The following is a 22489-nucleotide window of genomic DNA, read 5'->3' on the forward strand; positions in this document are numbered from 1 at the left end:
CAGATGTTCTATCCCCTTGCCTTGACAAATAAGGAGCCAGAAGGCTAGGCCGTGACCCACCCTTGCAAGACCCCTTTCATTTTTTCTCCTAGCCCCTCCCACGGAGTGAAGGGGCCTCATGTTGACACATGTGAACACATCACACTCCACCTCGGTGACAATGGGTATCCTTGTCATGATTCCTTGAGTTTAGTGGGATCTTCTCAGTTCTGAGTACCCAGAGCATGATCTGAATGGAAAGGAGGATGATCATGCATCAGGGGAAAGAAAGCCAGATCAGGGCCTTATGACCATGGGCATCCCTCTTACCCAGGTCAAACGGCAGTACCAGCCCCAGGTAATTCTAATGCAAAGGGTTCAGGATCACACTCTGAAAAGCACTCTCAGTCATATTATAGGCACATCTCATTTTATTGTGCATCACAGATATAGCATTTTTTACAAATTGAAGGTTTGTGTCAACCTTGCATCGAGCAAGTCTATTGGTATCACTTTTCTATCAGCATTCACTCACTTTGTGTCTCTGCATCGCATTTTGGCAATTTTCAAAACCTTTCAAACTTTTGCATTATTATTATATTTGTTATGGTGATCTGTGATCAGTTGTTACTACTTGCCAACAGCTCAGATGATGGTTAGCTTTTTTAGCAGCATTTTTAAAATTAAGGTATGTACTTTTTTTAGACATAATGCTATTTGCACGTTTAGTAGACTACAGTTTGATGTAAACATAACTACTTTTAGATGCACTAGGAAACCAAATAATTTATTTGATTCATTATACTGTGATATTTGCTTTATTGGGGTGGTCTGAAACCAAACCCATATCTCCAAGGTATGCCTATATTAATTTTTTTTAATTTTAAGGAGACAGGGCTTCTAAATTCAAATGAATTCTATCATCACTGAAATGGAGAGCTCCTACTCAGCATTCATTATTGGAGGCATTTCTTTTTTTAAAATATATTTTATTTATTTATTTATTAGAGAGAGAGCACAGTGGGAATTGGAAGTGGCAGAGAAGAGAGACAGACTCCCCACTGAGCAGAGAACCCAACGTGGTGGGGCTTGACCCCAGGACTCCGGAATCATGACCTGAGCTAAAAGCAGATGCTTAATCAACTGAGCTACCCAGGTGCCTCTTGAAAACATTTCTAAAATTCATTTTTAGAAATTGCCTCTGTATCTACAAAACATTATTTCAAATATCCTCATGGGTCACAGAAGTCCCTCCTTTACGGAATGGGTAGCACAGTGGAAAGAGCCTAGATTTCTGTAGTCATGAGATCAAAGTACAAATCCTGGTTTTCTCATATCATTACTGGGTTGGTGGGTTTTCACAGCTGCAGAATGCAGGTAACAATATCACCACAGATCTGATAAGTGCAAAAGCTCCTGGCAATCAATAATAATTCATCTGCTTTGAGAGTAGATTTGGTTTGCTTAGAAATGGCTAATTTACATTTAGTACCAAAGTTGTTGACTGAAATAGATGAACATCAGCAAGGATCGGCAAAATAATTGCTTCTTAAAAAAAAACAACCCAAGGTTAAGGGGCATCTGGGTGGCTCAGTGTGTTAAGCATCTGACCCTTGATTTTGGCTTGGGTCATGATCTCAGGGTCGTGAGATTGGGCCCCACATTGGGCTCCATACTCAGCGGGGAATCTACTTGAGATTCTATCTCTCCCTCTCCTTTTGCCCCTCTCCCTACTCATTAAATAAATAAATAAATAAATAAATAAATAAATAAATAAATAAATATTTAAATAAATAATACAAGGCTCTAAAATGGCTTGGTTTTCTCATGCCACTCAAAGTAGCTCTGAAGACCATTCCAACAGCATTTTTTTAAAAACACAAAACTATAAATGGGGGACATCTGGGTGGCTCAGTGGTTGAGCACCTGCTTTTGGCTCAGATCGTGATCCCGGGGTCCTGGGATCGAGTCCCACATCAGGTTCACTGCAGGGAGCCTGCTTCACCCTCTGCCTGTGTCTCTGCCTCTCTCTGTGTCTCTCATGAATAAATAAAATCTTTTTTAAAAACTGTATAAATGAATAAATATATTCATAGAAATAAATATATTTTCTAAAGTTCAGAGGGTAATCATTATTGGGACATAAAATCTCTATTCCATTTACTATCTGTGAAGCACAATAAAATGAAATGTCTATGCATAAAAATATATCACGTGGCCAACTGCAGTGCTGGGCAGTGAGTGTCTTGAACGCTTTATTACTCTCATTGTGTTTTGACCATTTCCACTTGCCCTTGACTCTTAACTCATTGTGCTTCAACTCACTCTACTTGCACTACTGTTTCTGATGATATTTCCTACTCTGTGCTACTGAAGGACTTGCCAGAGGGAACCCCAGGTGGAAAAACGTGGGACTGAAGCTGCTGTGACACATTTGTCCACACAACACACACATCATCCAACTTTCTCAACCAAAATCAAATCTCTTTTTGCACAGCATGCTCTCCCTGGGGTTTGTTTGTTTTCATTTTAATTAAGAAACCTTTCATTTCTCCTGACAGTAACACTAGAAAGAGGAAGATAAAACCATAGTAATATTTACACATCTTGCAGCTCATATCAAAAGCTACTCTGGAGTAATTAGAAGTCCAGTTGATCAAAACTACGTAGCAGTCAAACTCAGGTGGATAATGAGGGAAGGACAGCAGAAGTGGGTACGTTTATAAAGCATTCTTCCTGAGACAAATTTTTTTCTTTATGATAATATGTGTAAATTATCCCAAATACGTTACTCCCTCATGCCTCTGTGATTTTTATGGTGATTTTAGTAATCTGCATTTATTGCATTCATTAGGCAGATCTTTGGGACTTTAAATTAAATAAAATTAAATAGTGAACTGCTTCCAAATATATAGAACAACTATTAATTTGGAGACAGGGATTGTTCTGTTCACTGATCTTTTAGCTTGCCCTACTTTTCTCCATCAGGATTTCACAAACAGCTGGTGGTGCTGACTACAATGGGAATTAATCTTCCATAATATATCCAATTTTTTTTCTGGGCTGTGACCATGAGTTCCCAAGAAAACATTCTGAGTTTTGTAATTTTCTTTCTCAATGACTCAGTCACCCAAATTCCTGGTGCCAAGACCTCCCATCACTTCATTCCTGCAAAAGCGATTAAGTGGGTTGCACAAGCCATCCACAAACATCAGTCTCCTTTTCTGTTGTCACACTGGCATTTGTCCCTGCTGAGTGGAGGGGTGTTAGAGGATTAACATCTCGGGCACATTGAGAAATATCATCAAATGTATGGTTCACTGTGGACACAACATCTGGTCCTGGTAAAATGAGGCTTAAAATGAATAATCACTCCTGTTACCCTGTGATTCTAGAATACCATGTTTCTAGGGTGGGTTTCCCCCAGCTAATGCTTGTTTCAAAGATACCCAATTGCCCAAGTGGTTTGGATCTTTTTTCTTTTTAAGATTTATTTATGTATTCCTGAGAGACACAGAGAGAGGCAGAGACATAGGCAGATGGAGAAGTAGGCTCATTGTGGGGAGCCCAATGTGGGACTCAATCCCAGAAACCCGGAATCACACCTGAGCCAAAGGCAGACACTCAACCACTGAGCCACCCAGGTGCCCTAGAGGCTTGGATCTTAAAAATGGACATAAAAGTCACAGATTTCATACAAGCATACAAACAGGAAAAATATTCTGTACATTTGGGGTAAAATGATTGAACCACAAGCCCTGATATTGGCCAGCAGTGGCCAGCCAGCAGCCATGTGGCCCCTCTGCCATGGGCATCCCATTCAGTCTTGGTCAACACACTCCCAGCCTAAATCTTTGTATCACTTCCTTAGCAGCCATACCCTCAGACGGGAGTGTGTGCTTGTGTGTGTAAAGCAGAATGAAAAAGCGATGCAGCATGTAGTAACTGTTGTGCATGGCCCCTGTCACAACACCCCGCACCAGGAGGGCTCCACTGTGCTCGGCCACCTGATATGGGTGGGACTGACCCTACCCCATCCCCACTCCTGCTGGATTTGAGGAAGGAAGTATCTGGAAACCAGTCAGGACCCAGCATCCTCTGGAGTGTAGTGATTGGTTGAGGTGGGAACATGACCTAAGCCTAGCCAGTCGAGGTTCCGCAAGCTTCCCTTAGGGAACAAGCAGTCTGCAAATAAGGAGGCTGACACTGTTAACGTTATCAGGAGGGAAGCTAGCTCAAGTGTAAGAATCGTTTTAAATATTTTATTTATTTATTCACGAGAGACACACAGAGAAGCAGAGACATAAGCAGAGGGAGAAGCAGGCCCCACACAGAGTCTGACGTGTGACTTAATCCCAGGGCCCTGGGATCACGACCTGAGCCAAAGGCAGATGGTCAACAATTGAGCCACCCAGGTGCCCAAGAATTGTTTTAAACATATTCTCTGCACTGCTCTTTGCATCTCAGGAATTACTGAATGTGAGGGCTGGCACGATATCTACAGTCTGCTCTTTTGCTTCCTTCTCTCTCCTTATAGGTAAAGGAAGACACCAGACAAGATGGAGGGACTTATCCCCAGTCACACACCACCACTATTTTGACTCAGCTTTTATTCAGATTTTACTTGTCGCCCATGCCCCCCTCCAAAAAAGGATTTTTTTTTTTTTTACTCATTTAATTTAAATGTGGAAATAGTTTCTTAGCACTCACACAGTTGGACCAGTTAACAGTATAAATGATGTTATAGCAAGAACTGGGGAGAGGGGAAGTGATTCCTCTGACCCATATAACCCACAGCACAGTACAGGGATCATTAAAGTGTGTGTTCGGGTGCTAGACAGAGTGCAGAAATGATGTTAGGAGTAATATGATTTTGTATCTAAAAATGATGGAGAATTGCTTTTGGTGACAGAATTATCTGGAAAACTCTTTAGCTGTTTATTTCATTATTCTTGTTCATATTTCTTCTCTGTTTCTTAGATGAAACCCAGTGGGTTCTCAAAGACTAGACAGGACAAAGATTACTTGTTCCCAAATCCATTTCTGGACACACAACAAGATTACATTGCCAAGTGTCCTTGGCAGTAGGGGTGATCAGATTACAGATTTGGGGCCAGTGAGTTGTAAGCAGGGAGGACACATTCCATTTCCCAGCCTGCCTTTCAGAGCCTTCCATCTAGAACTGCCCATGCTCTTTCCCCAACCAGAGACTTCAAGCCACATGTTGAAGACAGTGGAATCACATGTAGGAAGGAGTCTGAGCCCCAATATTACCGATGAAGCAGAGCCACCTGCAGATCAGAAACATTAGCCATACTTTAAAAGTGGGGAAACTTTTGTTGTGTTAAACCACTGAGATTTCAGGGTTTATCAGATTACCAGAATAATGCACCCAGGATCACCTTAACTAATAAAGTAGGCATTGTCTACACTAAAGCTGCTTCTTAAAGAAATATACATGGAACCTCCATCACCTGCAAATACACAGAGGATGAGGTTTCAAAAACACCAAGGAGGTGAATGGGTAGAAAAATGTTGGTTAGCTTCAGGGCAGTTACCTGCTACCCTTCTAGGTCTGCAGGTTTCTAAATGATGACAAAGCCTATACCCGTAATTGGTGGTTTACAAAAAAAAAAAAAAAAAAAAAAAAAAAAAAAAAAAACCTTGAAGGACGCAGGACGCGATGGCAGTTATTGCCCAGGATGCTCAAAAGACATAATCAAATTCAAAACTGCTGCCTTCTCCCTACTTTACTCTTAACAAAACCAATTGTGAAAGTAAACATTGCCAGGTCTCTGTCCAGAGAATCCGGTTTTTGCAATTACCCAGGATAATAAAATTGTCCCGGCTGAATCCAAGACCTTGTCTGTAAGGGCTCTCCACTTCGGCAGCCAAACAAGAGTGACAGCAGGCACTAGAGTGGAAAGTACTGCATGGGGGTAGGAGGCAGGCAGAGCATCCAGTCAAGGTCATGCCAGGGACCTGACCTTAGCCAAGTCACCAACTTCTCTTGACTTCTGTTCCATCATCTATAAATGGGGTTCCCGAAGCCTAACTTTATGACTGCGGGAGGAGGGCTAGGGAGGTAAAGATTGAAATTCTTTCAAATAAAAGGAAGTAAAGAAGAAAGGGATGGAGAGAGGGAGGGAGGGAGGCAAGAAGAACAGTTTGTATTATTTCCAGAAAGACATGTATATTGAAATTAGTGATGTGTATCCAGTATTGGAAGTTCTATAGAAAGATCAAAGGTATAAAAGGGAACTGTGTGTGAGTATGGGGAATAAGGTTAAGGACAGGAAATGTTGGCTGCAGGTTCCATAGTAACAAGGGCCCCTGGGCTATCTGAAGGCAGGGCACTCACCGTAGTGTGGAATGATGCTCCAAGCCATGGCAGATGCATAGATGCCCCCCGTCATCCAGAAGATGCCCAGCCAACTAAGATGTTCTCCTCGCTTCTCACGAGATAAGAATTCAGAAAAATAGGCAAAAACAATGGGCAGAGCACCCCCGATCCTGCGAAAATAAGATGCCAAAAAGAATCAAGTCATAACACTAAAAATGGTCATGCCAGAAGCCTAGTTACCTTATACTCCACCTTTGTGAGTTTGAAAGACCAGCCAAGGCAGTGTCGGGTTATGTGACCTTACACACTGACTTTACAACCTTTTCTAAGGTTCAACTTTAATACAGTATCTTGGAAGTCAAATACAAAACTCAGTCCAAGGTTTTCTGGAGGTACCACTCAGGGCTAGAGTAGCAGGATGGTCTATAAGGGTCTAGCAAAGCCCTGCATGTACATACCCTATGCCTGAGAGGAGACGGCAGAAGAGGAAGGCTCCATATCCCTGCACGAAGGAGGAGAGAGAAGCGAAGGAAGCGTTGAGGGCCAGAGACATGCTGAGGACTCTCTTCCTCCCCAGCTTATCTGCCAGGCCTCCCAGGACGAAGGCCCCCGCCATCATTCCTAGGTAGACAATCAGCCCTGTGAGGGTGAAAGGAAAAAGAGAAGAGAGGGTGGAAAGAAGATACAAAACATTAGAAACCATGCAATGTGCTAGAAAATCCAATGCCCATTTTTATGTATTCTAGAAATTTCATGTCAAAGACATAAAAGGTGGACTATAACAGATGTTCATGGCAAATTAGAAGTATGGTACAGACTCAAATCCTTAAGAATGCTATTCAAAAAAATAGCCTCACAGATTGATACATATGTGCACATACTAAAATAGATCAACCATAGCTCGGTCTGATGTACCTTTCTTGAAGATGACTCTTTTAGAGGCATAATCTGCAGAAGGCAGTGCTGTCATTTTATTTTTAAGTGAAAAAGAATGTTTGTGTATAAAAATCCCTACCTGCAGGGGTAGGTTTAAAGAGAGAATTTCCAGGGAAAAGGCCAAAAGGGTGGAAGGAACATGGGAAGGAAGAAAAATGTACAAGTGTAAAGTAGCAATTACCAATAAGCCTGGCTATTTTATTGTTCCAAAAAAGATCTTCTCCACACTACAACCAACGTTCAGATTTCTTAGGGGAATGCATAAGAGACAAGCAATGAGCTGTCCTGTCTTTAAGACATGTAACTTCTACTTGCCTTCTAATAATAAGATCAGTCAATTTAAGGTATCATATAAATATATTGTTGTTGACATGTTTATGGTGTTCCAGTGAAAGTCAGCATCCTCACAGACATGGCACATCTCCAAAAGCATATGGATGATTCCTTCCTGATAAATAGTGAGTGCTTACTAATTATCAACGACTGTGCTAAGTCCGTATGTGATTTACTACTTCTCTGAAGGAAACTTTGCAGACCATCCTTCATGAGGAGAAAATGCTGAATGCAAATTATGGAAGGATCCTTTCACCCAGCCTTAACTGTAAATCAAACGATGAACACAAATTGTCTTTCACAGAAAGGAAGCTTTTGGACATACAGATGCTTTATTTATGCAGATGTGTGCCAGGAAGGGCCGACATAAAGCAAAGAGCTTCAATTAGCTGATTAATCAACTTGAAGGCTGGTTCCCAAAAGGAAAGATTTAACTATGCTCTGTTTTATCTTCCCAATGACAGAGTTCGTTCTTTTATCGTCTTATTCTATGAGATGAAAAGAAATGATAACTTTGATGTTGTCAATGGCTTTCATGAAGATTTCCTTCACTTACCTGGATTGTAACTCTTAGCCTTTACATAGCTCAACACTATGTAAGATGCTATTTCCTTTTATATTTCGGTGTATGCTGTTACTTCATGGAATATGTCAATGGGTCTACAAAGTATCTATTAAATGTCTGTTATTAGGTAAGCACTCTTGTAGTTACTGGGGATACAGTGAGGTAGAAACACATGAAAATCCCTGCCTTCACAGAGCTTACATTCCATTTAGGGGAAAAGAGATAATAAATACATGAGCAAAATATACGGTTAGTGGGGAACTGATAAGAGTTCTAGAGAAAAATAATGTGAAGGAGGGAAACAGGGAGATCCAGGCTGGGAGGTAGCAATTTTAAAGAAGATAGTTCAGGAGGCCCTCACTGAGATGGGACATTTGGACAAAGACCTTAAGGAAGCCAACCATGGGGATATCTAAGGGAAATTACTGAGCCTGTGCTCCTGATCTGCCATTTCTCTGCATACTTGAAGGATCCACAGAGAAGTAATAGAGTGAGGACACCTCCTCCTCCCTATTTCACCAGTTTCCCAGCCCAAAGCTCCCAAAATGTAATGAGCAATTTCCTACTAATATTAAGTCACCAACACTTGTGTTTCGGAAAATGAGTAAAGACTTGCAAACACAACTCAGTATATGTCATGCTGTGTTGTAATAACGTGTGAGTCAGTGTGCTCTGCTAGACTGTGAGTTTATCTGCTATCCAGCCCTGACCAGCCAAGAGTCTCCAATATCTAGTTCCCTGCAGACTTAATCTTGCTCAGTTCTTAGCCATTGTGAGCCATGTCCAGCAGAACTGCCTTACTCACTGATGAGTGAGTGATGCCTTACTCACACATCTGCTGCTGCCATCCCCACGCCCACCAGATAAGCCTGATTGAAGGTCAGACTGCAGCCTCCCTGTTACTTTCACCTCATGGTTTCAGTCCGCATAACTGGCTCATGACTGTGATCCTGATCCCCATGCTAGTTTCTGATTAGCATCTCATATCCCAACCAATTGGGAAAGACCCAAACTCTGTCTATGCCTAGCCAGGTTCTCCCCAGGAAAGAACTGGATTCTATTTCCTCTGACTTAGGTAACCTACCAACATGCTGGCCATAGTCAGGAGCCCCATACCTGAGATGCCCTGTCCTTCTGGGTAGACTACTGGGATATCACCACCAGCCCAACTCAAAGTGGGGTTTTACCCAAGTCCTTTGTACTTGGTAATTTAGAATTCTAGACCAGAGCAGAGAGGGAACATCTTTTTCCAAGTTAGATCTATTCAGCTCCCAAAATTTGTTGGCTTCAGCTCAACTCCTTGTCAAGAATTTCCAATACCCCATTCAGCCAACAAATACCTGGTGGTTCTCTCATGATATGTGGTCAATAACATTTGGAATAAAGAAACAGATATTGAAAGGAAGGAAGAGAGGATGAAGGGAGGGAGGAAGAGAGCCTTACCCAAATTGCAAAGTAAGTGTTATGGATGCTTTAAGACAGTGAGTAATCCAGCAATAGGTCATGAGAGCCTAATGTATCAACTCATAGCACCGAGGTAGCAAACACAGAGTGAGCACTCGCTACTAGCCTGGCTCCATGTGAACCATTTCACAGGCATTGTTGGTCCCATATAATGCTTATAACAACTCAGTGGATACCACTTCTGTCCCTGTTTTGTAAAGGAGGAAACTGATTCACAGAGAGGTAAAGTGGTTCCCCAAGGTTACACAACTAGTGAAGTACGAAGATTGTAATCTGGGAATTCCAACCTCAGAGTTGAGGCTTTAACTACTACCCTTTACTGTTCTTTATAGATAAGCATCAGATAGATTTCTTAGCTTTGTATTAGTTTATTATTTCCGTGTTTGCTCACCCTCAGAGTGGGGCATGGTTCCTTCCTTTCAAGGAGATAAACAGTAAATTATGTGATTATCTCCTGGTGAGAAAGAACATTCCAATAAAGGCGTATGTCAGGTAATATGCAAAATGGAGAAAGAGCACGGTCTGGATGCACCTCACTCAATGTGGGAAGGCTTCCAAAAGAAAGTCATTGAGTTGCTGGTGAAGGACAAACAGAAGTTATTCAGGTTTCTATCTTGGTGGTTGGGGTAGTGCATCACAGGCAGTGGCAGGCAGCACATGCAAAAGACAGGGAGACAAAAAGAATACCTGATATGTTTGGGCAACAATGTTAGAGTAGTTCAATGTGAGTAGAGCAGAGTGTACATGGGGGAACCTAGTAAGGGATTGGGGCTAGGAGGTAGAGCAAAGGGCACACCATAAATGGCTCATTGGTGCGCATGCATGCATGTGAGAGAGAAAGAGAAAAAACCTATGCATTTTTTGATCCTTGCATGTGTAGTTATATGTGTGCATGTTGCTGTTTGCACCATGTATGTGGGCCTATAAATTGGGAGGAAGGAAGAAGAGAAATCAGAGGAGTGGTCAGGAGACTTGCTGAGAACCAGTCTGTACACCCTATGCCCTGGTCCCACCCTGGTCTCTCATGAGATGAGAAAAACACTAGTATCCAAGTTTGTTTTTCTTTTTCCAGTAAAGCTATCTTTAGCACTTCTCAAATGCTACTGTGCACACACAAATCATGGAAGGATCTTAGTGAAATCAGACTCTGATTCAGTAAGTCAGATGTGGGGTCTGAGATTCTCCATTTTTTTTTTTTTAATGAGAGAGAGAGAAAGTGAGCATGCTAGCTGGAATGGGCGAGTGGGCAAAGGGAGGGGGTGGAAGAGAATCTTAAGCAGGCTGCATGCCCAGTGTGGAGCCTGTCGTGGGGCTCCATCTCATGACCCTGAGATCACGGCCTGAGGCAAAATCAAGAGTCAGACACTCCACCAACTGTGCCGCCCAGGTGCCTAAGATTATGCATTTCTAACAAGACTGATGTTGCTGATCCATGGACCACAGTCTGAGCAATGGGAGGCCATAGCATACCCATCCTCCTGGAAGCACAGTGAGGGGATAGTGATGAGAATTCTGGCCTTAGAATCTCAAAATGTCCTTCACTGATTGTGAGATTTGGGAGGAAATTCTCACACTCTCTGAGGGCCTTACCACCACATGTGTAAACTGATTACTAGAGAATTTCCAAGCTGCCTTCCTATTCATTTGTCTTTCAAAACTATAAATCATGAATGATGAAGTTGTGTAGTTTTCCCAGGAAGAACATGTTCGGATTTTGGAAATAAACCCAGTGACACATGTTTGATCAAACTATTGTGAAGCCCACACAAGACATGTCTATGGATGACACATGGCCAGTAGAACCATCAGTGTGCAATCTCAGCGACGGACTTTGTGCCAGTTGTTATTCAGCACCTACTTGGTCCATAAACACCTGTGCGTTGCCAGCCAGTCACTGCTAGGCCCTGGCAATAGGGAGGCAGGAGAGAGAGAGAGAGAGAGAGAGAGAGAGAGAGAGAGAGAGAGGCTGAAAGGCTGGAGCAGGAAGAAGGGACCTGTGCTTTCTGTTCCTATGACTTCCACCTCAGCGTTGTTCACCAGGCAGCAGCAATGCTGTTCCACATGGGAGCAGCTGAATCCAATTAGCAGAACCAGCCACATCCTGCCATCCCCTCTTCTCCCACACCAACACCAGCCAGGGAGGGTCCCCCCACTTCCAGAGATCTGAATTATAGCTCCATGAGCTCCCTTCTCTGAGCATTTTGAGGCAGAGTAATTCCATTCTCTTCCCTTTCTTCCCACAGTCCTAGGGTGGCAGCTGCTCCCTGCATTCACTATCTCAGTATACTTTATAAACACATTTTACTCACCCTGCTAAAAATTTCTTATATTAAATTCTGTCTATTCTAGTAACTGACTATACTCTGACCGATCCAGACACATCAGCAAACTAATGTATCACAGAGATTCGGTTTGGGATCCAATTCCTTTTCTTTACTGGCTAAGGCTGCTGAGCCCCAGATCTGGTCAGTGACTCTCCTGGAAATTCCCTGCTGGCTCAGGACCTGCTGGCACTGCGATTCTGCTGTCCTGGCTCCTAGCCTGGGGCTTTTGTTACTTACTGTCCAAGGCAGAGGAAGAACTAGAAAGAATAAGAAAAGCTTTTCAAGATGCTGTTGTCCGGGATCAGAATACGCAGCCCCAAAAAGTGCCACTTTGGTCTAAGGATTATTTTGAGCTGAAGATGGTTGAGAAACAGCACATTCCAAAAGAAAGCTCCCTGCCCTCCTGCATATTTGCCTAAAAGCAGGCCTAGGCGTTTCATCACCACAGACTCTTACCAGCCCAGAGACAACACAAAGAAGGATGGACATAACGAAGCTTCCTAAAACAACATTAAGGGGGGCATGTGATGGAATGAGCACTGGATATTATGTAAGACTGATGAATTCCCAACTTCTGCCTCTGAAACCAATTAGACATAATGTTAATTAATTAAAGTTAAATAAAAAAATTTTTAAAAGAATGTGAATCAAAAATTTTAAAAAATTAAAAATGATAATAAAAACCAAAACATTCTTGTCTTCCATTAGTTTGCCCCGTTTGCCACCCAGGGAAGCCTACAACCCTGCTCTTTTGTCTTGTTCCTTCTTTCCAAGTGTATTGTTCTTTGTGAAGTTCCTATCTAAAACCCAAGTCCTGGGCAGCCCGGGCGGCTCAGCGGTTTAGCGCCACCTTCAGCCCAGGGCGTGATCCTGGAGACCCGGGATCGAGTCCCACTTCCGGCTCCCTGCATGGAGCCTGCTTCTCCCTCTGCCTGTGCCTCTGCTTCTCTCCCTCTCTCTCTCATGAATAAATGAATAAAATATTTAAAAAATAAATAAAAATAAAAAATAAAAGCCAAGTCCTAACCATCCCTTTGAATGACTCCAGTGTAAGACACGTGCTAATAAATGGTTTTTCTTTTGCTAATCAATCTTTTGTCAGTTTAATTCACTCGGATTCCAGCCTGGGAGGGCTGAGGGAAGAAGCTTTTCCTCCCCTGCACTTGTTGGAAGGCTATGACAAGGATGAATGAAGGGAAGAGGGGCCAATCCACAGAGAAGAGAAATATAAAATTAACAATGCCTCTGAAATGGCTGTGCTATTAAATGTATTTAAAATTTGTCTTTAGCAGAAGAAATTAAGACAATAAATTTGGAAAACTGAAATGTAATGGAGTTATCAAAAATTACTTTAGCACAAAGCAGATAAGGGACTAGCTAGAAAGTGAGAAAGTCTATTATCCTTCAGTTCCCCTCAACAAGCTCAATGGCAGATTAAGGAAATCTCCCCTCCTACAATAAATGAGCGTTTTAAGAAAATCATAAGCCAAAATTGCTACTTTCAGAGTAGGGTTGATGAGGGTAAAGGGAAGGGGATGTGGGAGGGTGAGAGGAAGTTTTAATGGGTGATAACACCACAGAGGAAATGAAATATGTCTCCATGGAAGAAAGAGGAGCCCACAATGAGCAAGAGGTGCCATAAAAAAGAAGAGCCCAATCTTGAAAGAGAGATGATCCAGTTCCCAGTCCCGGTTCCACCAGTTACCCACAGCATGACCAGAGGCAACCCATTCAGCTTCTCTGATCCTTGTTCCTTCTTTGTAAAAGTCAGATGATAGTGCTTAGTGCTCATCTTGTGGAGTTGTTAGCATGACACAGCACAGTGGATTGGAAGCACCCTAGCAGGATGCTAGCAGGATGCTAGCACAAAAGTAAATGCACAATTAATCAAAGTTGCTATTGTTAGGAGCAGCAGCAGCATAGAACTGGCTGTGACCTAAGAAAGCCCAGGGTTAGAAAAATGAAAATAAGTTGGTGGTATTTTAAAGTCAAACCAATCATATTTTAAAGGAATTGGAGGCAAGGGAACAGAGACTAGCAGAAGAAATTTATTTATAGTAGCACGCCCTTTAAACGCACCTCCCTTCCTCCCTACCTGAAGAAGAAGCCAGGTTCCAATAAAAAGCTTTTTTTAACTACAACATTTTTCAAGTTTCCTCTAAGGAAACTTTTCTGGGAATTGTTTTTTCCTTTTGCTAACTCATATTTAAGCTGCCAGATTGATTGTCATCTCCTTAGAGAGGCATCCCTGATATTCCAAACTAGAACTCAACAAACTTTTTCTGTTAAAGGGGCAGAGAAAAAAAAAATCTTTCACTTGTAAATAATTTACTTTGCAGATTTCCTATGGTCGCAGTGACATCTTCTTCTTCCTTTTTTCTTTATAATCCTTTAAAAATGTAAAAACAAAAAGAGGCCATAGTTTCCTGACGCCCTGTTCCAAAGGAAATTCTCTCCTCCCTGCTGGTATTTCTGCAACATACCGCTCCTTCTTTCCTATCACATGTATCTGTTTGCTATTATACACTCATTTGTTCAATATCTGTCCAGTTCCTCAGACTGTAGACCCCTAGAGGAAAGGACTGTGTTGGTTTTGTTTGAGTGAAATTCTCTCTGTGTCTCTAGCATCTAGCTCGGAGGCTGGCAGGCAGCAGCAATGCTGTTCAGATGGAAAAAATCTGAAAAATACAAAAAAATGTACAAAAGTGAATGCAAAAATTGTCCATCATGCCATCCACCCAAAGCTATTGTGATAGCCTGTGTTACTCTTTGTATTTGTACTTGTACACATGCAACTACATACTCTATATGATTGAGACTATTCTGTATTAGAAGTTTCATGACCTATTTTCCATTTGCTAAATAACTCTACAAAGAACATCTTTATGCATATGTCCTTGTCTGTCATGGGGTCAGAATTGATTCCAAGAAATGAAATCATGAGGTCAAAGGGGCTCAGTGAGTTTGTGGTTCCTGAGACACGATGCCAAATCTCCTTCCAGAGAGCTGATCTACATCACAAACCTCTTGCAATCTCTAGAGATGCTTTTTGTGAATATACTCTCTGAGCATCGGAGGCAGTGGGATGAAGTATACAATTAACCAAGGACAAAGAAGCCATTTCTAACTTTCTTTCTTGAATACATGGAAATTAAATGCATTAATTACCCTGGGAAGATTCTAAGCTTCCTTTCCTTGCAACCACTCATTTATTGGACTATACATACATGCTTTGCAAGGATCAAAATTAGCACCTCCCAAATGAACTATCTCCATTACATCTCTTTATTATTCAAACAAACATACCTTTATAAAGAGCGATATTTTCTTGGACTAGGGTCTGGGAAGTTAATTTCATAAAGATTTCATGTATACAGGAATCCCCCAGTGACATCTCATTTTGGTATTAAGTCATGGAAGAATTTCAGGCTATCTATCTGCACACCTCCATGAAATCAGATGCATTAGGTTAAGTCAGCCAAGTGCTGTGTGTGTATGACATGTGGATGCTTGGAAACTTCTGGGATGAATAAACACTTTCTTTTGGATCCAGGTACTTGGCACAGAAAAGGTTTGGCTTTAACAACTTGTCAAGTGAAAACAAATCTGGCAATCACGATGTTGGACTTTTCTAGTACTTTATGTGTCCAATAAACTCAAGTGAATGAATCTTTGGTAGTAGGTTGACTTTCCTTACCTATCAAAAGTTGGAATTCTTTTCCAAATGTCACATATTTATTTAAAAACAAATGGGCGATGAGAAAGGAAGGACAAAGGAACTAGTATCTGTTCAGCTCCTATCACATGCTAAGTACTATAGTAGGTGACATAGGTTACAATTTCAACTTGTCATTCCAACAACATGAGGGAAGTACTAATATCTTCATTAACAGGTGAGGAACTTGAGATTAAGAGTTTTCCTCTCTGATCACAATTATTAAAATATCTAAGTAAAGTTTTTCTGATATCTGATGGAAGAAATCTAGGTTTGCAGTTGAGTGACTCATCCATGGCCCAGATCATGGTAACCCTCAAGAGAAGATACACCAGTACTATTCAGGGACACCTGGGTTGGATAAGGCATTTGTCACTCTGCCTGAGGATGCATCACACTCACTTTCATCTGGCCCTTCTGCTCAGTAGAAGCCACAGCCCTATGGAAGAGTAGAATTACCTCTTCTGGAAGTTCTAGGTTCTGGGTGTGGCCAACAGGTCCAAAGGCAGAAGTCTGCAGACAGATTGGGGAGTCTGAGAGAGAGAAGCTCCTTGTTTCAGCAACATAGAGTAAGGGTAAGATCTTAAATCAGGAAGCAGTTCTCTCTTCAACCATACTTAGGGGAAATAAAGACCCTGCTAGGCAGCCTGGAGACTTCATTGTCCCAGCGGTGTGTGACCAAGTTTAAGTCATGAGGCAATATTCTGGGCCAAGCTATGAGCCTATGAGGAGACCAGGCCTCAGATCCCTGGCCATGTCTTTGGTGAGCAGAAGATAGGCCCATAGCCATGGTGGGAGCAATGGTAACAGAAAGGATTCAAGTCACTAATAAGGCTTCTGTCCATTAGCCCTGGGGCAAAGTGGTACCTGTCACTTACCTCAATTTTCTTTCACACCAGAAACAAGAGGCTTCAAGAAGCATTTCCTGAGAATACTGTGAGAATCTTGAAATTGCCTTATTCACATACTACCACAGTAGAGATCTCTTAAAAAAGCAAAGCTTCCCTTCAGGTACCTCCCACAGCAGGTGAGAGGAGGTGAGGGAGGCAATGGAGGGTGTCACCTGGGCTAAAGCCAGTAGAATTATGACATCTCTGATAGTTGTTCTGGTACTGTGGGTGTCTCAGATGTGATCATTACCCAGGGAGACCCAACAATCCCTTGGCCATTCCACTAAAGACCAAGTTGGTGCTGCCACTGTGGTCATTTCTAGAGGGTGGACCGGTCCAGGGGAATCACAATAAAGCCAGTTATGGAGTACAGCCAAGAGCCAGAAGCTGAGAAAAGAGTGCATGATAAAAGATCAGAAGAGGAAACCAAAGTCTTTACAAGGAAATTTGCTAAACCCCATTCTCTACATGTCAGTGAACCTGGCATAGGGGCATAAAGATAAATAAATCCTAGCCCTCTGTTTTCAAAAACCTGACAATCTAGCAGAAATAAAGTGGTAGGGAAATAGGACATGGTGGATCAAGGCAAGGGCCAGAGAACGGACACAGCAAGAACTCTGGCAAGCTGAAAAAGGGTGATAGCTGAGCAAGCAGATGGCCAGTGGGGTGGGAGTGAAGCTGAGCATCACAGCAAGGGATCAGAAAGTGATGCAGCTGATTATTGGCCAAAGTCAAACCCATGATCTTCCAGAACTTAGTTGCCTTTTTGGTATAATCACTTTGCACCAAAGTGGGTCACCTTGTTTTCAAAGGACACTATCCTCTATGTTAGGATAGAGTTGATTTGCAGCCGGATTGGAAAAGAACTATCTTCCTCTCTGGAGACACCTGGATGTCTGTCTCTGACTTTTGGGAAACATAAGAGCAATGGAATTTGTGACATGCTTTTTTTAAGTCTGAAACTCCCCTGACAACCTTGGGGGCCAGTTTGTTTACTGATGATTTCCAGTGGTATAAGTGATTGGTCAGCCCAGCTTGATCACAAGACCAAAGGGACATGACAGCCCCTGGGGGGACTTCTACCATGAGTTATCACAGAGTGATGGTTTCTTGCACAGATCTTGGTGGTTCAATCTGGTGACAGGTCCATCTGAGAATAAGAAGAACCCTGGAGAGACTGCCTGGATGCGTCTTGAATTCCCAGTGCTTGCCTATATGATCTTTCTCTGGTCCTTTGTCTTTAAATAAAAGCCTTATGTGATTGTACTCGGTGGAGACTTGTGAATCCTTTCAAATACCCAAAATGATGAAATCTTTTCACCACTTGGCCCAAGGGTTGCAAAATCAGATGCCTACAGGGACCAGGCCAGGAAGCGAGTGAAGCCAACCAGGCATACCTAATAAGGAATACACACCCATCTAAAGGGAGCAGCCATACCCACCTTTAGCCAATTGCTGTGTTATGGAATACAGATGCTATTTCTAGAATTTCAAAGAGCATCAGAAATATGGATTTCTAAATAAAACTCTTTGCTTTTTAAAACACTTGACTGGGAAAGCAATTATTTTCCTCCACTCTTTAAGAACCCTATGTGAGAAAGAGCTGTACAGGTTTTAGTAGTATATTAGGAACATGAATATTCACATTTTCATTAAAATGTTTCTTGTGGTTTAGATCTCTTCATTTTTTCTATTCTTATGACAACTTGTCTTATTAGGTATCAATTACCCCCTGGGTAGTGTTTTTCTATGCTCACATCTCAGAGTCTTCATACTGCTTTTGTTTCACTTAGTATGTTCTTTATTCATCTCTTTGCATGGATGGCTCCTTCTCATACTCCAGACCCAGGCTCCTTCTGGACCCGGGTCCAGAAGACCCAGAGGCCTTCTCTGATCACCCATTCATAGTGATTCTCCTTCCAAAAGTGTAATCAGGCCAGTTAGAAGGCCATGACATTTATTTCAAGTGAGCAATGCTGACAGTATGGGCCAGAGTGGTAGGTAACAGTGTAAGTGGTAAGAAGTGATTGGATTCTGGATACATTTCAAAGGTAGAGTCAAGAAAATGGGTGGTTCTTAAAGCAGAGACAACCAGAGTTCCCAAGGAAGGGGCAATGAGAAGAGATCCCAGGGCAAAGTAGTGAAATGTTCCAATGTTTAAGGGTCAAAAGAATGAAGAGAAGCCAGTAGCTGGGAAGGACCAGCAGGGGAGGCAGGGAAGGGGGATAGAGGCAGCAGGAAAGATAGAAGATTATGGTAGCTGCAAGTCCAATTAAAAAAGTGTATCAAAAAAAAAAAAGCACTGGGTGTTATTCTGTATGTTAGTAAATTGAACACCAATAAAAAAATAAATTAAAAAAAAAAAGTGTATCACTGAGGAGTGGGGGCAGACTGTTTCAGTTGCCGCTGACAGGTCTAGAAAGCTGAGGACCAAGATTGGACCGCTGGATTGGCCAAGTGGGGCCACTGGTGATCTAGACAAGCACAGTTTTAGGAAGTGGCAGGGACTACATCCTGTTCCCAGAGGGCTCCAGGGAGAATGAGAAGTGAGGAGCTAGACTCGCTGAATTTTACCAAAAAGAGAATAGAAAGGATGAGTGCAGAGTCAAGATGGGAGAAACTGTATCGTGTTTGTGCATTGATAGGAATGGCTGAGCACAGGTAGAAAATGAGATGAAGAGGAGGAAATTGATCATTATGAGTTGTGTCTCCTTCCCTGGGCATGGGCATCTGGTGTGAGAATGGGCACATTACACTAAGGTTCCTCCACTCCCACAGGAATAAGGTAAAAACAGAGGCAATTAGCAAGGGAGTGGTGGGGGTTAAAGCTGTGGGGCTTCTTTACTGGTGGTTTCTGTTTCCTTGATGAAAGAGGGACTGAATGTTTTGCACTGAGAGTGAGGATGAGGAGGAGATGCTGGGAATTGACAGCAGAGGGTAAGGCAGGAAATAGTCATCAGGAGCATGGGAAAGTAAATGGTTCATGGCAATGAAAAATGAAGGCTGGCAGCATAAAGGGCCCCTTGAGGCTACTGATCATGAATTTAATGTGAGGCCAGTGGATAGCACTGTGTGTGGCTCACCAGCCATGTTCAGCTCCAGGGTCCATGGAATAGACTGATGAAGAGTTAGAGGGAACCAGAGTGGGAGAACACAGAGAAGTAAAAGATGCACAAGGAAGTTGATGGCATATGCAAGGAATGGTTAAGATTCTGGTCCATACAGTTTAAGTTGTAGTTTCTGTTTTTTTTTTTTTTTTTTAAGATTTTTAAAATTTATTTATTCAGAGAGAGAGAGAGAGAGAGGCAGAGGAAGAAGCAGGCCCCACGCAGGAAGCCCAACGTGGGACTCGATCCCGGGTCTCTAGGATCACGCCCTGGGCTGAAGGTGGTGCTAAACTGCTGAGCCACCCAGGCTGCCCTGGTCCATAGAGTTTAAGCTCAGTGAAGAATGTGGTGGGGACAAAAGGGTGGTGAGGACAGACCAAAGGCTGAAGGTGTCCCTGAGGCTGAAAACAAGTGGAGGCTGGAGAACTAGAAACAGAGTGAGTTGGAAACAGAAGAAGGGGTGTTTCCTATTGGGGTTGCAACGGAGCTGGAGTTAATGGTCATGATAAGATCTAGATAAGACCAGGAAGGTAAGTAATTGAGATCACTGGATTGGAAGGTAAGTAATTGAGATCACTGGTAAGTAACTGACATCACCTCAATGAATGACAGACAGGGATATTGGAGAGCACTTACTGAAATCACCAAGAATTCTAATGGAAATAGTTTTGGAGTGTGACAGTGAACCTGGAATTAAGATCCTCAAGGAATGAGGGGGCATGAGACAGGGATCAGTAGGTGACTACCACAATAATACACTGTAGGCAATTATCTCAGTGACACATTAAATATGGATATAAGGGAGGAGGAGGGGAGAATGGTCTGGAACTGTCAGTGAGAAGCAAGGAGGAGCAATGGGACTAGGGGTATGGAGTATGAGAGAGAAAACAGCCACCACTCGAGACTGCAGAAGGATACATTTCAGGTACAGCAAGAAGGCAAATGGCCTTAAGAGAAGAGGTGAGAGAGAAGAGACAGGGAAGAAGGGATGGACAATGCTGTACAGTAATGAGAATCTGGGTGATAAGGAAAGTCATAGAAGACACAGACCCCTCACAGTGACCAACACAGAGAGTGATAAAGGGCATAATGAAATTAGTTCCGATGCTCTCAAGACCAATTTTGGTGGCAAGGCTGATAGTGTTGGGGAAGAAAAAAGTATTGGAGGGCCTACAATGAAGAGCACAGTGAGCTCTGGAGCCCCCTTTGTTCCTGCCAATGGAGGAGTGGAGGTCAGGGGAACCATCTTATTTATTGTCTACTTCCCTGAAAATGTTAGCTCCATGACCAAGGGAGCTGTATGTCATTCATCAATGAGTCATTCAACAAATAATTGATTCCTTAGAGTTATTATATAAAATAAAGAATATACAAAGCAACTTCATATGTATTGGGTCCTTATTGGGCACTGTGATCAACCCTTTATGTGCATTATCTTATTTAATCCTCCCAGTGGTTCTGCAAGGTAGGGATTTATAGTATTTTAATCCCATAAATAAAGAAGCCAAGGTTGGGGATGCCTGGGTGGCTCAGTAGTTGAGCATCTGCCTTTGGCTCAGATCGTGATCCCGGGGTTCTGGGATTGAGTCCCCTACCAGGCTCCTCACAGGGAGCCTGCTTCTCCCTCTGCCTAGGTCTCTGTGTATCTCATGAATAAATAAATAAAATCTTTTAAAAAGAAGCCAAGGTTCAGGGAAGTTAAGTGACTTGTCTGGGATGATAGACGTAATTAATGGTGTAGCCAAGATATAAAATCACACAGTCTGTCTTTAAAGCACTTATACATATGGTAGACTCTGTTGGTCACATTCCAAAAAAACTTCTTCCTTCTTCCTTATTAAAGAAACCTTGGTTTTTCTTTAGGTATTAAAATGTGCTCAGAGAAATTGCCCCCCTATGTACATACTCAACCCTAAGGGGTAGATCATAATGAATTCAAGATGGCCATCTTCATCCAATTCCTTTTGTCAGTGATTTATTCAGGGAGAGCAATAAAACATATGGGTGTATTTGTCAGAGGCTTCTGGGCAATATTTTTCTGCCTAATAAAAGCAGAGAAAGCACTCCCTTGCCACCATCTCTCTTACTTTCTGTTTGGAAAGTCAGTATGGAAAGATGTAGAGCTTAGAGCTTCAGTGATCATCTTGTGACCATGAGAGAAAAGGAAGGAGATGACAGAGATGACAAGCCTTATACCCTGATGTGGGTGAACCACTGACCCACCCCCTGGAACCACCTAATTTGGGAATTCTTGATAAGTAAATAATAAACATCTCTATGATTCAAAGCCATTGTTATCAGCAACTGAACTGCATCCAAGACACATACTGCCTCCTAAAAAAGAAATCATACAGGTAAAAGATCATCTGATTGATTTACATAGTCTTTCTTAAAAACAAAAGGCAAGACAACTTGGTATAGAGGAAAGAGCTCTGTGCCAGTAGTTAAGCGTCCTAGGTCCTAGCCTCAGAGTATCTGACCTTGACCAACGCATTCCTTCTTGGTGCTCAGTTTCCTCCAGTTAGAAAGGAAAGGCATGCTAGGAGTTCTCCTTCATCCCTCTCACTTCTAATCTTAGATGATTCTATCATGTTATAATTAATGGCTTGTGCCTTATAATTTGTTATCACATGTCCTTTCAAAGATAACACTTCCCTTTCTGGGACCCAAGAGAGGTGAGGCAGAGGGACCAAGGAAAGGATGAAACTTCTCTGGGCCCTTTCCTACATGTCCCCAGCAAAGAGGGATGCATGCCTCCGAATCAGCAAAAATTCCAGCAGTGAAACAGATAATGGTCACTCTGCACATTTGAGCAGCCCCAGCTAGGGACCCC

At 42.4% G+C, this 22489-nt stretch overlaps 1 protein-coding gene and 1 long non-coding RNA gene across 6 annotated transcripts in view; one reads left to right on the forward strand and one right to left on the reverse strand.

Moving 5' to 3' along the window:
* The window catches only part of SV2B (synaptic vesicle glycoprotein 2B), a 173394-nt gene that overhangs the window by 36317 nt on the left and 114588 nt on the right, over positions 1-22489 (reverse strand). For all 5 annotated transcript variants that reach the window (XM_072798814.1, XM_072798792.1, XM_072798832.1 and 2 more), the window contains 2 exons: positions 6781-6961; positions 6341-6492 (listed from right to left, as the gene is read on the reverse strand). In XM_072798814.1, the coding sequence (XP_072654915.1) occupies positions 6341-6492; positions 6781-6961 (333 nt within the window). The remainder of the gene's footprint in view (positions 1-6340; positions 6493-6780; positions 6962-22489) is intronic.
* Positions 16150-17815, forward strand: LOC140610235 (uncharacterized). The gene is made up of 3 exons (XR_012011974.1): positions 16150-16234; positions 16559-16686; positions 17668-17815. It is a non-coding gene; the product is annotated as an uncharacterized lncRNA (long non-coding RNA).

Source organism: Canis lupus, chromosome 2, assembly GCF_048164855.1.
Source record: "Canis lupus baileyi chromosome 2, mCanLup2.hap1, whole genome shotgun sequence".
In the NCBI taxonomy this organism is placed as follows: Eukaryota; Metazoa; Chordata; class Mammalia; order Carnivora; family Canidae; genus Canis; species Canis lupus.